This window comes from Hippocampus guttulatus, chromosome 1 (genome assembly GCF_054856545.1).
Source record: "Hippocampus guttulatus isolate MCC_2025c chromosome 1, RoL_Hgut_1.0, whole genome shotgun sequence".
NCBI lineage: Eukaryota > Metazoa > Chordata > Actinopteri > Syngnathiformes > Syngnathidae > Hippocampus > Hippocampus guttulatus.
Window position 1 is genome coordinate 8,030,681 of NC_141261.1, and position 12,212 is coordinate 8,042,892.

Sequence of the window (12,212 nt, forward strand, 5' to 3'; positions counted from 1 at the left end):
ACCATTTGAGTTGGGAGTTTCAGAGAGGGTAAAGAGAGCGTGTTCAGCTGTCTGCGCAGCTCACAGTGAAAGGAGAGCATCTTGGGACACTACCAAGCAATCGTGTTGTAGCAAGTGAGACAAGGTTCAAAGTGTGCTTTCACAGGACAAGACACAGTAAGACGCAATGTATTTGAAAATGTGCTGATTTAAAGATTTAGATCTTGTCTCAAACTTGGATCACATTTGGAACATCTTTATTTCATTTTTGTATTGCTCCATTTGCAATAGTGCAAAATGTCTAGAATTATATTCATATTTTACAGTTCAAATAAATAGTCACCACATAGAAGCAGAGCAGAAACTTAAAATCATTGCTACAGTCACGTTCACACTGAATAACATGGATTCATGGAGCCATCTTCCTATTTACAGGACATTTTGATCGACATGCGATTCTTGGTCCTTCCCTGCATATTTAAACACAAGTAACAGCATCTCCATTAGACATGGGCACGTTGATTTAACTGGATCCTTTCTGAAAAACAATCGGAAAAAATGAGGTAGAAACTGAAAACCTTGAACAAAATAGGAAAAGGGCAATGTCTCGCAACAGTTTGCAATAATAATGTGGGATTTTCCTGTTTGTTAGCCATGATGTTATGTTGCATCTTGATGCAAGTTCAACATGGAAAAGGGGGGGGGGGACAAAAAGAACTGTTGGGTTTATTTCCACACATATTCATACTTGGCATTGAGTAATAGAAGTTGGGTGGGTGCTGCAATTTATTTTTTACATGCTGCTGTCATTTTTTGGTATATTTTTTTAAAGTCATAAGTCCTCCTTGTGCATTTGTGGTATTTGAGTCACATGATCATCTTACAAGTGGGAGTGGGGAAACTCATGTAAACTAGCCATGAGTATATATGCTGGAGCCTATCCCAGCGGTCTTTGGGCAGTAGGCGGGGTACACCCTGAACTGGTCGCCAGCCAATCGCAGGGCACACAGAGACGAACAACCACTTGTGCTCACAATCACACCTCGGGACAATTTAGAGTGATTAATCAGCCTGCTATGCATGTTTTTGGAATGTAGGAGGAAATCGGAGTACCCGGAGAAAACACAGGTAGAACGTGTAAATTGTGTCAAACTGAGTGCACAACATTGCTACAACTAGCAGAGGCCACCGTTGAGTGGAACCAAATGAGTTTGCAGCCTTTCCAAGTTTGACTTCAATGATGGAAAATGTTGCTATATCCACCCAACTTCTCCAAGCATCATTCTGTCCAAAGTGAAAGGAAACAAGGTGGAAATAACCGTGATGTTATTGCTAAAGTTACTCATTCTCCATTACGGAGAAGTCATTAGATGCCCATCCTTAAGGGAAACAAATGGAATTCTGCATCACAGCTAATCTCGGAAACGCTGCGGACGCAACCACACTATCCCGCTCTCACGACATGTCACACATAAATAAATATATTAAAACACTTTTAAACAGGCATCTCATGTTGTCTTCACTTACCATTTTACAGATAAACATATAAATATTTATAAAGGAATCTCGTTGTTTCCTTCTCTTAACATCTTACAGGTAAACATCTGAACATCCACACATTTTTATGAATACTTGAAAATTCCTCACTTCAAAGTTTGAAACTCCTTTAGACACGAGAGCTTGGCTTGTCGTGTGTTGCGTGCATGCTGTCTCACAGCGCACTGCGGTGTGGGTTGAGGGTGTGGCATATTACTGCCACCTAGCGTGACATTAGCGGTACTACCTTATTTTCACCTCCCCGTTTGGGAGGCGATGCCAGCCAGCTGTTGTGGAATAAACATGCAGTTTGCTTTAAGCACCCCATGAGCTACATTCTAGTTTTTTTTTTCATGTCTCTTGTGAGACTGCAAACACTACATTTTGGGGTAGTAGCAAATACAGGTTTGCGCAATCTTCTTTAGTTTATGTTCATATCTTGAGGAGAGAGCGCGTGCGTGGCTGAATAGGACACCGCACAGAAGGGCAAAATATTCAATGTCATCGTACAAAATAGACCTCTGGGGTGGCAGTAGCTCAGTCTAATCTGCCCGAATTCAGATTTTCATGACATTTTTGATGGCCAGTAATAACGGCCAGGAGCCTCATTTACCCCCCCCCCCCCACACACACACCTCATCTTCATCTTGCTCCCCCTCAAAATGAGCAGTTACGTCTCTTCCCAGAACCAGTCTGGGGTGTAGCAGCGGCGGCTGAAGTCAGCCAAGCGATGACCCCGTGTCAAAGGCTAGTGGAGGACACGGACAGGGTGGGCGAGGACGGCGGCGGGAAGTTGAGCAGTTCCAGCACAGCCACGCCCACACTGCTGCGGCGGGTGAACATACAGGAGGCCGCCACCCATTTGTTGCTTCGCGGGTTGTACTTCTCGATGGAGTTGAGACTGGAGCTGCCGTCGTTGCCTCCCACGGCATACAGCCAGCCATCCATCGCTACCAAGTCGTGAGTGCTCCTGTGACGGGCAAACAAAACAAAGGTAAATCCCAAGATATTTGCAGGGGGTGGAACGGAGTCCTTCCACAGATGAAAAACTGAGATCAATTGGTGCCCAAAAATGTTCATAATTGCTTGTATTAATAGTGTAAACTGTAAATGTACTGCAAAATATGATACCAAAACACTTGAACATCATTTCAAACTCAACTTACTTTACCTTTAAAAATAAACCACACCGATTCCTGCTCTGGCCTTCCTAGGTGGAGTTTGCATGTTCTCCCCGGGCCTGTGTGGGTTTTCTCCGGGTACTCCGGTTTCCTCCCACATTCCAAAAACATGCATGGCAGGCTGATTGAACACGCCAAAATTGTCCCTATGTGTGAGTGTGAGCGTGGATGGTTGTTTGTCTCTGTGTGCCCTGCGATTGGTTGGCAACCAATTCGGGGTGTCCCCCGCCTACTGCCCGAAGACAGATGGGATAGGCTCCAGCACCCCCCGCCACCCTAGTGAGGATAAAGCGGTTCGGAAAATGGATGGATGGATACCGCACCAGAAGTGCACAAGTACATGCACAAGTGGCAAAGACTCTCTCGTAACTTCTTCCACTAGCAAGTGGGGGATGCGAATGGAAGATTTTGTCAGACGGATCATATGACGCAAGATTTTCTAGTTGTCACACATCTGTCTTGTGTATTGCCGACACATTTTGTTGTCCAGTGAAATATTTTTGTTAATGGGCAGAGGGATTGTGTGATGTCTGTGCCCCCTTCAGGTGGATGCCTGGCTAAAACTTTGTAGAAGTGTAAAAAAATAATAACTTTTTTTTTTGTTTCTCGACACATATTGACAATGGGTGTTTGGGTCAAGAGACAGATTAGAGGTCAGCACAAGGGGACATTACTTCAACTGTTAAATTGAGCCCAGCAACTGGATAATAAAAGCACTCCACGCCATGGTTTATTCATGGCGCTGCACTTGCTCCCACCACATTCTGACTCACACAAAGGCAAGAGGGTGTCTGAGCGTGTGCGTCAGTGTTGTGTGTCTAGGGGGTTGAGCGATTGAGCTGACACATCCACAAATCCAAGACGGTTCCATCGCCAAAGCCCACTGCTCGATGCTGATCTGCTGCATCTATATTTGGCTGAGAGTATGCGCGGGATCATGCATCAAACAAGTGGGGGACAATCTTAAGATTTACTGTATAGCTTTCAGAGAAAATCCCCAAATGAAATTTCCAAATAATGTCATTGTATTATAATACAATGACATTGTAGTCATGATATTGTGTTTTATCCATCCATCCATCCATTTTCCGATCTGCTTTATCCTCACAAGGGTCGCGGGGGGGTGCTGGAGCCTATCCCAGCTGTCTTCGGGCAGTCGGCGGGGGACAATTTAGCCAATCGCATGGCACATAGAGACGAACAACCATCCGCGCTCACACTCACACCGAGCGACAATTTAGAGTGTTCAATCAGCCTGCCGTGCATGGTTTTGGAATGTGGGAGGAAACCGGAGTACCCGGAGAAAACCCACGCAGGCCCGGGCAGAACATACAAACTGCACACAGGAAGGCCGGAGCCGGGATCGAACCCACGACCTCCGCACTAGGCCTTTGTCAGGTAGCTTTTTTTTTTTTTTTAAATCAAGGGTATTGCATCCTGCTTTTTGCTGTACTACTGCAAGTTGTGCCGGCCGACGAACCTGCGGATGTTCATGGCAGACACTCCCTCCCACGTGTTGGTCTTGGGGTTGAACCTTTCCACTGAGTTAAGGCAGCTGGTGCCGTCATTACCTCCTGCGACATACAGCATGCCGTCCAGGACGGCCACGCCGGCACTGCTGCGTCGACTCAGCATATTGGCAATGGGTGTCCATGTGTTGCTCTGCTCATCCGATCCAACAATTCAGAAACAGCCATAAATCAATATTCAGCCCGCAAAGCAAAGATTTCCCATGTCATAGCAAAAAGCAGAAAATGCACCTGAGGATCGTACTTCTCCACCGTTGCAAGATGCGAGGAACTGTCGTAACCACCTACCGCATACAAGTTGGCATCTGGAGGGGGAAAGAAAGCGAAAAGTATCAAAATGCATCCTTCAACATTTGAGCTTCAGTCCAGCTTGATGCTTCTACATTATATATGTGAAGAATTCCGAGTAACACGAGTTGCTACCTAGAGTTGCGACTCTAACGTATCTCCTGCGTGTGCTCATGGCAGCAATTGAGGTCCATGTGCCGGTTAGAGGATCAAAACGCTCTGCACTGTAAAGAAGATGCAAAGATCTCTTTGAATATGTCTTAAAACGACAATCAAAACAAACATTCTAGTACTGTATAACCATGTTTATGTGTCTCTGCGTGTACCTATTGAGACAGGAAGCTCCATCATAACCCCCCGCCGCATACAACAATCCATGCAAGACCGCAACACCCAAACAGCTCCGCCGCGTTCCCATGGAAACCTCAGGCTGCCAGGAGTTAGTGATGGGGTCATATGACTCCACAGTTGCCAGATCCGAGGTCCCATCATACCTGAATGACATGTGGACCAATGAACAGGTGTGTTTTTTTAAAGACTGTTGAGCAGTGGTTCTCAAACTTTTTTTCACTTATGTGGAATATTTTTGTTTAGCCAAGTGCCCCAAAATGAGTGCAGAGCATTTTTGGATGGAAAAAAAAAAACTTGAAGCAGAGTGTTGTGCAATCAATGTCTGATTTCTTTCAACTTTGAACTTTAAAACTCCATTTGTAGTGGCCTCGCTAGAACCATTTGGAAAGACTGTAAATAGAGGGGAAAAAAAAGAAATAATTAACTTAATTATAGATTTGTCCGCATGAAAATAATTATCAACATAAAGTGTTCACCCCTGGGATCACAGTACGGTCAGTTATGGTGGCAGGCAGGCAGCTGCTCTGATCGAGCTCTCTCTCTCTTTTTGATTTTTTATTTTTTGCAATGATGCGACTTTTTAAATATATTTTAAAATCTCACATACCGCCTGAAGTCCTTACACGAGCAGAGTGCTATTTTTCTCAACAGCCCAAGTCTAGCGCAAAGTTCAGTCTAACTGCGTGCATGGTTGGAGTTTTCTTTCTTTTGTTATCATCAGAATTGTGTGTTTGCGCCGCTGTGGGAGTGAACACAGCTAACTTGATTCCTAGCCAATCGAAATGGTTAAAGGGAATGACAGGTCATTCCCTTTAAATTCAGCCCAGGTGAGGTGTGTGGTAAACATGGTGTAAGCAGAGTAGACTCGTTCCCTGCAGTCTATGCAGGAGATCGATGCACGGCAACGTACGTTTATAAGGAACTGCAAGATCTCCACTGGTGGATGATATGAAGTTGGCCCCTGTCGAGTTGCCACTTGGAAACCAGTTTATAGCTCTGATTGTCTGTCTGTGCGCGGCAATTTAAAATGCAATGTAATGGCAGAAAGGATGAATTTGGAGAGCACTTCTGCCTCACAGTCAGAAGTTCTGGGTTCGACTCTCGGCTCGGGCCTTTGTTTTCCCCATGCATGTGTGGGGTTTCTCAGCTTCTGCCCTCATTCTAAAAACAAGGATATTAAGTTAATTGAAGTCTCTAAATGACCCACCCATTGGTGTGACTGTGAGTGATTATCTTTATGTGCACTGCAACGACGCTTCTTGCCCAAAGACAGGTGGCAGAGGCTGCAGCACACCCGAGGCAATGAAAATACACAGTAATTAGCGGTTGGAAATTCATGAGTGTATGCTGAAGTGATAAGATGTGTGTACCAGCGAAGTTAGGCGTATATGTCTAGCACTGTTGTCACTCACCCGCCAACAGCATATAGTCTGTTCCCAATGGCTGCCACGCCCACCCTGGCCCGACGAGTGGACATGGATGCCACCATGTGCCAGCGGTCTGTCCTGGTATCATATGCTTCGCAGTCTCCATGAATAGCAAACAGGCTGCCCCCACCTTGGACACACACACACACACACACACACACACACACACACACACACACACACACACACGCACAAAATTCTAACTGGACTATTGCCATTTTATATTCGTTTCTGACTATCTTGAGTTTGTCACGAACCAACAGCAAAGAGGACGGGACTGGCGCCCTCGCAGCGACGAGGTCGCGTCCGGCTGTTACTGAGCACGCCTCTCTGTTCGGGCATCAGGTGATACTTCAGAGCCTCGATCAGCAGGTCCTTGCACTCCGAGTGGTGACGCACCAGCAGCTCTGTGTCCACATTGCTCATCAGGAAGTCTCGCCTCAGCAGTGGCAGCCGCACGCACTTCATCAACTGACGGCACAGTAGCACTGTTTCGGTGAGTTGAAATTTAAGAGTGTAGTCAGAAATCATCTCAGGTGAGACAAAATGCGTCCTACCCATGGAACGTGTGGCCGACGCCCATCTATGTCATGTTTGATCCAGCTTAGAACAGCCCGGTACACTTCCTCTTCAGATGGTACGTTCAGGTTGTCACTGGAAATCAAATCCAGAACCTGCGAGGAAAGGATAAAGCGTCAAATGGAATGATTAAATTAAAAAAAAAAAAATTGTAGCACACCTTATCGAAGACTATTAACATACACTGTATTGTGATTTTTCGTTCCACAATATTAAAAATTGTTTCTGGTTTTGACCGTTAAAAAAAAACAACAACAAAAAAAACGTGGAATTCTCCTGACAGATGATTGCTTGAAAAGTAAAAACCAAAAACCTAATTCATGAGTTGTCAAATATTTGCAGTGGACACAGATAGTTCACACACCCCTGCTCAATTGAGAGAAAAGTATGACGGCAAACCCAGAGGAGTAGAAATAAACCATACATAAAATGTTACAATGTGGTTGCACAAGTGTGCACACCCTCTTATAACTGCGGATGTGGCTCTGTTCAGAATTACGCAATCATATTCAAAGTCATTGTAAATGGAAGTCAGCACACATCTGCCACCATTTAAAATGGCTCGGATTAACCCCAATTAATGTCCAGCTGTTCTCCTAAGCTTTTCCTGACATGTTTTTATTTTCAAGAAGATGCTTGAAGGTTTTGTGCTCACGGTGACTGCTATTTGGAACTGCTCGTCATTCCCTCCACCTCGACTCAGGTCCCAGATCTAATTTTGCACATATACTGTACTTGAGGATGACATTTAAGAGTAAAAACATTGAGGAAGAAAAACTGATGCCTTTGCAAGGCAATCGTCCTGTCGGTTCAATAGAAAATCCAGACTGGAAATGATGACTTTTAGAGATGGAAACCATTCAGCAGTGAGCAGTTGCTGAACAAGCTGTCACAACTCATTTGGATGCACTACTAAACCTGCACCCACCTGTTTCAATGGCAGCAGCATGAACTCCTCTGTCTTGGACACCTCCACAAAGTGTTGCAGGACATACTTGTGCGCCGACTTGAGAAGGTCGCTGCAGGAGTGTGTGTCAGCAAAGCCTCGGATGCCCAGGCAGTTCGAGGGGTCCAGCTGGCTGAGGAGGAACTTGCAGCAGGCGTCTCGCACCCCGTTGAGTTGCAGCAGGCTAGCCGCTGGAAGCAACGTCTAAGGAAGGATTGTAGGTGGAAGTAGCCCTGGGGTATTCAATGCATATTGAGGATTGATTGATTGGTGACCTAATCTGTAGGTTACCTGAACGTTACCCTCCCCGACCACGATCTCCGCTGTGTAGGTGTACTGAATGAGCTGCTCCAACGCTTGGGGGTCGATATCATGTAGCGTCACGTGGGTCTGACGACTCTCTGACATCTCATCTACATAAGAGAACATAATAAGAGTAGTTAGCATCAATCCATTTTCTGGACCACTTATTCAATGCAGGTCACAGGAAAGCTGGCGCAAGATGGCTTTAGATGGTGAGAGGCAGGGGATAAGCAACATTTAGGGAGCCACATTCTCACCCAGTACATTTTTGCTGTGAGCAAGCAGTTCTAACCCAGTCAGTGTTGGCCAGATCTATTGATTCAGATGATACTACTTTTGTGTATGGACCGAAGCTCATTTGGTGCCATTTTTAGAATACAATAACAAATATCCAACCAAAATTTTAACCCAATAGGAAAATGATGTGACCACTGCTGTATATTTTTGCATTAAATGCATTGCACCACACAAACAACTACCGGAAAATAACACATAAGCAGAGAGGGGACCAATTTCAGAATGGTAGGACAGTTCAAAAAGTTGACTAGCGTCAATTTGGAGGTTTGCTCAGGGTCACAATAACAGTGCTCAGCTGCTTGAATCTATTTTTTCATTTGAGGACCAATCTGCCCCAAATTAATAACCCATTCATGTAATTATTATTATTATGATCAAAATTAGTAAATTATTTTCAAAATTACAGAAACAAAAATTGACAAAATAAAATACAATTTTTAAAAAAATGATAATTAAAGCAAACCACATTTGACATTTTTTAAAACTAACTCCAACTAACTAAATCTAATTCAAATCACAAGGAAAATGTTCCTCACTTTCATCTTTATCGATTCATTTCACACGTGAACTTTCAAGTTTCATTTTAAATGCATTTATTTCAGAATTAGTGTATAGCCATACAGAAAAAGGAAGGTCGAACGGTTGTTCAGGAATTGTAGTTTAGGTTATAACACAAAACGTACAGTCGATACATACAAAAAAAAATTCTAACTAATACTGAAGCTAAAACATACTAAACTAAAACAAAGCATTTTCTAATATTTTTTTAAACTGGCAAATGTGCTCAAAACTAAATTAACTAAATCTAAAAAAATGAAATGAATATGAAAATGAAAAGTGAAAAAAAAAGAAAACCCTGGTTGTCAGGTGGCGCAAGGCCCATCTATACTTTTCAAACAACAGTGGCACTGGCATTGATAAGGCAAAAAGCAAAACAGACTTTGAAAATGGCCTCATTAGTGACTGGGTATGACTAGATGAGGCTTGGTGTCTGGAAGTCTGGAGGCAGTTTACAAGGACAATGGTCTTGCATGGAGAGGAAATGTGAGACACGCACCGACACCGACCACCTGTGCCCCAGACAGGAAGAGGAGGCAGTGAAACAATGATGCTTAAAATGCATTAGGTGGTGTTTACTGCACTCATGCTGTTTTGACACGAAACTCCAAATCTGAAACTATCCCGAGACAAATTAAAGGAGATTGACAGCACAGAGAAACAGAGTTGCAGGCCGCTTTTAGGGTACAATGTGACCTGTGCTGAACTTACTGGTAAACATGGCGTGAAAGTAAGGGCTGCAAGAAGCCAGCACCACTTTGTGCGCCTTGATCTCTTTGTTGGAGACGTGCAGCACAATATCGCACAGCAGCCCGCGCTGTCGCATCCTGTTCATGGACACGAAGGAGTCGTGGTAGTGGCGCTTGGAGTTGTGCGAGATGCTGTGGCCGTCGCGGTTCAGCAGCTGCATGCCTCCCTCCATCATGGCGCCGGGTGTGGCGGTCACCGGCTCGGGCCTGTGCCGCACTCTGGCCAACTGAAAGAGTGATTGTCATTACCTATAAAACTACAGGATAAAATATCCTTTGTCATCAGTCTTCCACCTGAAAGAGCTTAGTTCATCAGCAGGTGTTATGACAGGTGTCCAGAGCAATCACGGTTCTTTGTGCTACTGCTGTATTTCTCATGGTGACAGCTGTGACAGGACTCCTCTCAGCACAACAGAGATCCAAGAAGTCCAATCATTAATTGCAGGCTGGCAGGGCACTTGGTGTCAACCCTGATTAAAGCCCAAAGCAGCAAAACATCAGGTCTATAGTGCAGTTTCCAGTATGTACATTATTACTTCAATGATAATTGGATATGAGAAGGCTGTAGCTTAACAATGACTTTTAAATCAACATTTTTGTTTTGGTAAATAGTCACACTGCATGAAACAATTCAAACCAGATGCATGTCAATCAAATAACTAAGAATTTGAGCTGCAATAGCTTATTGAACTAACGCGACACTTGATTAGGTACATTGTATCTGAAAAGCTACGAAGATCTCTTTGCAAAAAAAAAAAAGAAGCATTTTTGCAAAGTGAATAATTTGATTGAAACTGTCAGATTCATCATTGCCGTTTTTGTGGATGATGTCAAACTGCACATGATATTGATGCAGCTTCATTTTAACCCTCTGATGTCACGAAATAATGTTGCCAAATTAGAAGCACCTCTGAGTTTGATATTGTGCAGTTCTGCACCACTGCAAACTATAAAACTTATAATGGCTCTTTGATGGTGTCAATCAAACGTGGCAGATTTTCTTATACAGGTACACTGCTTGCACGGGATCTCATTATTTGAGGTGTACCCAATGGGTGTTTGTTAGTCGGTGGGAGATTTTTGGTGAATTGAAAACTAAAATAAAAAAAATAATCATCACATAATCTTTGTGAAAAAGTAGATTTTGTTCCTTCTGTCAAACACACTATAACCCCCCCCCCCCCCCCACACACACACACACCGAATATGACAACCTCAGTGTCTTATACCACTACCGTTGAGTGCCATATAGCATGACGTGAATTTTTAGGCATGAAATGCGGCGCATAACCCAGCAACCCACACCATCGCCACCATACACACGCGCGCGGACACACACACACACGCACGCGCGCGCACACACACACACACACACACAAATAATGATCATAATCATGCTCTGCTGGTAGGGACAAGATTTAATGTCCACGGAGTTTGTCTTCGATACTTCAGCATTCATCCACAAAGCTCCGAGAGCCTACACTAATGTTGGCAACGTAAACATAGTATTGGGTAACAAAATAACAATGCAAGTATAATTTTATGAATGCAATTTTTTCCAACCTGGCCCGTCATTATCCATAGACAACATTAGCAAACACAGAGATATTGTCTCTTTACCGGTAGCTTTGTTGCGGTTATGTTTGCAATTCTTGTTCCTCCCGAAATGATGGAAGATGAGCCTGGAGCTGTCGCAGTCAGGATGGTTTGGAAATCGGCTGCAGCGAAGCTATCTGTCCATATTCGTCTCAAGCATAGGAAATATTCAAGAAAAAAATGCCTGTTTTGTGTCTTGTATACGATTGACGTCAATGCACAAAAAAAATGTATGGACGCCACCTTGGGTCTGTTAAGGTGGAAAAAGGCAGTTCACCTAAAAGCACGATACGATTCAAAGTGAAGCACTAAGATTTTTGTGGACGATTAGGGTAAGATTACACTCGAAGGCAGATTTTTTTTTGCATAAAGTACATACTACACGTTTTTAAAAGTCCACCGCGTATGTTAAACTTAAGTTCTGATGCTTGAATACTATTTACAATTAAAATATACAACCTTAAGAAGTCCGCCTCCGACTCCGAGTGCGGAAGTAAATTTGAATGATACGACTGCGCTTGCGCGAAAGGCCGGACTTCTTTTCAGGAATCATGATTGGTCAAGTGGTAATTTGGTTTGTTTGTGTTGTTTTTTTGGAGAGGTCATCAACTGAATGAATGAATCAATGAATTTTGCCAGTGAAAGTTAAATAAATCCCACCACTGTTGGTGGTTATTCTGTCTCTTATTCATGCGATGCGTGTACTCACCAGCAGCCGCTTTTGGCGTGACAGTCACGAAGCGTTTTTGTTCGTGCACTTTCCCAGCTTTGTGCAAGATGGTGTAAAGAAAATGACAAGTAAACAAAAGAATACAGCTGTTTCGATGCCTGTCTCGTGGATGTAGCTATCATTCGATTTAAAGCTCATATGTAGCGTCACAACACAACTCGAA

At 43.8% G+C, this 12,212-nt stretch overlaps 1 protein-coding gene across 4 annotated transcripts; it reads right to left on the reverse strand.

The window, feature by feature from the left end:
• Positions 1–214: 214 nt before the first annotated feature.
• On the reverse strand, positions 215–12,172 carry klhl17 (kelch-like family member 17). Of its 4 annotated transcripts, XM_086107336.1 has the most exons (14): positions 12,029–12,141; positions 11,344–11,470; positions 10,018–10,193; positions 9,686–9,950; positions 8,108–8,229; positions 7,799–8,020; positions 6,849–6,965; positions 6,549–6,762; positions 6,277–6,421; positions 4,840–5,007; positions 4,649–4,737; positions 4,457–4,530; positions 4,177–4,358; positions 215–2,485 (listed from the first exon to the last, which is right to left on the reverse strand). In XM_086107336.1, the coding sequence occupies exons 4-14, from the start codon at positions 9,897–9,899 to the stop codon at positions 2,257–2,259; spliced, it is 1,776 nt and encodes a 591-aa protein (XP_085963462.1). In that variant the 5' UTR covers positions 9,900–9,950; positions 10,018–10,193; positions 11,344–11,470; positions 12,029–12,141; the 3' UTR covers positions 215–2,256. The 4 variants fall into 4 exon arrangements, with proteins under 4 accessions (XP_085963462.1, XP_085963454.1, XP_085963468.1 ...); XM_086107328.1 differs by lacking the exon at positions 10,018–10,193; XM_086107342.1 differs by lacking the exons at positions 10,018–10,193; positions 11,344–11,470 and having other exon boundaries at positions 12,029–12,172.
• Between the last annotated feature and the right edge of the window lie 40 nt (positions 12,173–12,212).

What these genes read in the sequence shown, in the direction of transcription:
- klhl17 (XM_086107342.1), bottom strand. Translation starts at nt 9,899, where the DNA reads ATGATGGAGGGAGGCATGCAGCTGCTGAACCGCGACGGCCACAGCATC. An exon ending in GGAGCTTCCTGTCTCAATAG is followed by an intron (nt 4,738 to 4,839) that starts GTACACGCAGAG and finishes TCTTCTTTACAG; the next exon opens with TGCAGAGCGTTTTGATCCTC. An exon ending in TCTGCCATGAACATCCGCAG is followed by an intron (nt 2,486 to 4,176) that starts GTTCGTCGGCCG and finishes TGCCCGTCACAG; the next exon opens with GAGCACTCACGACTTGGTAG.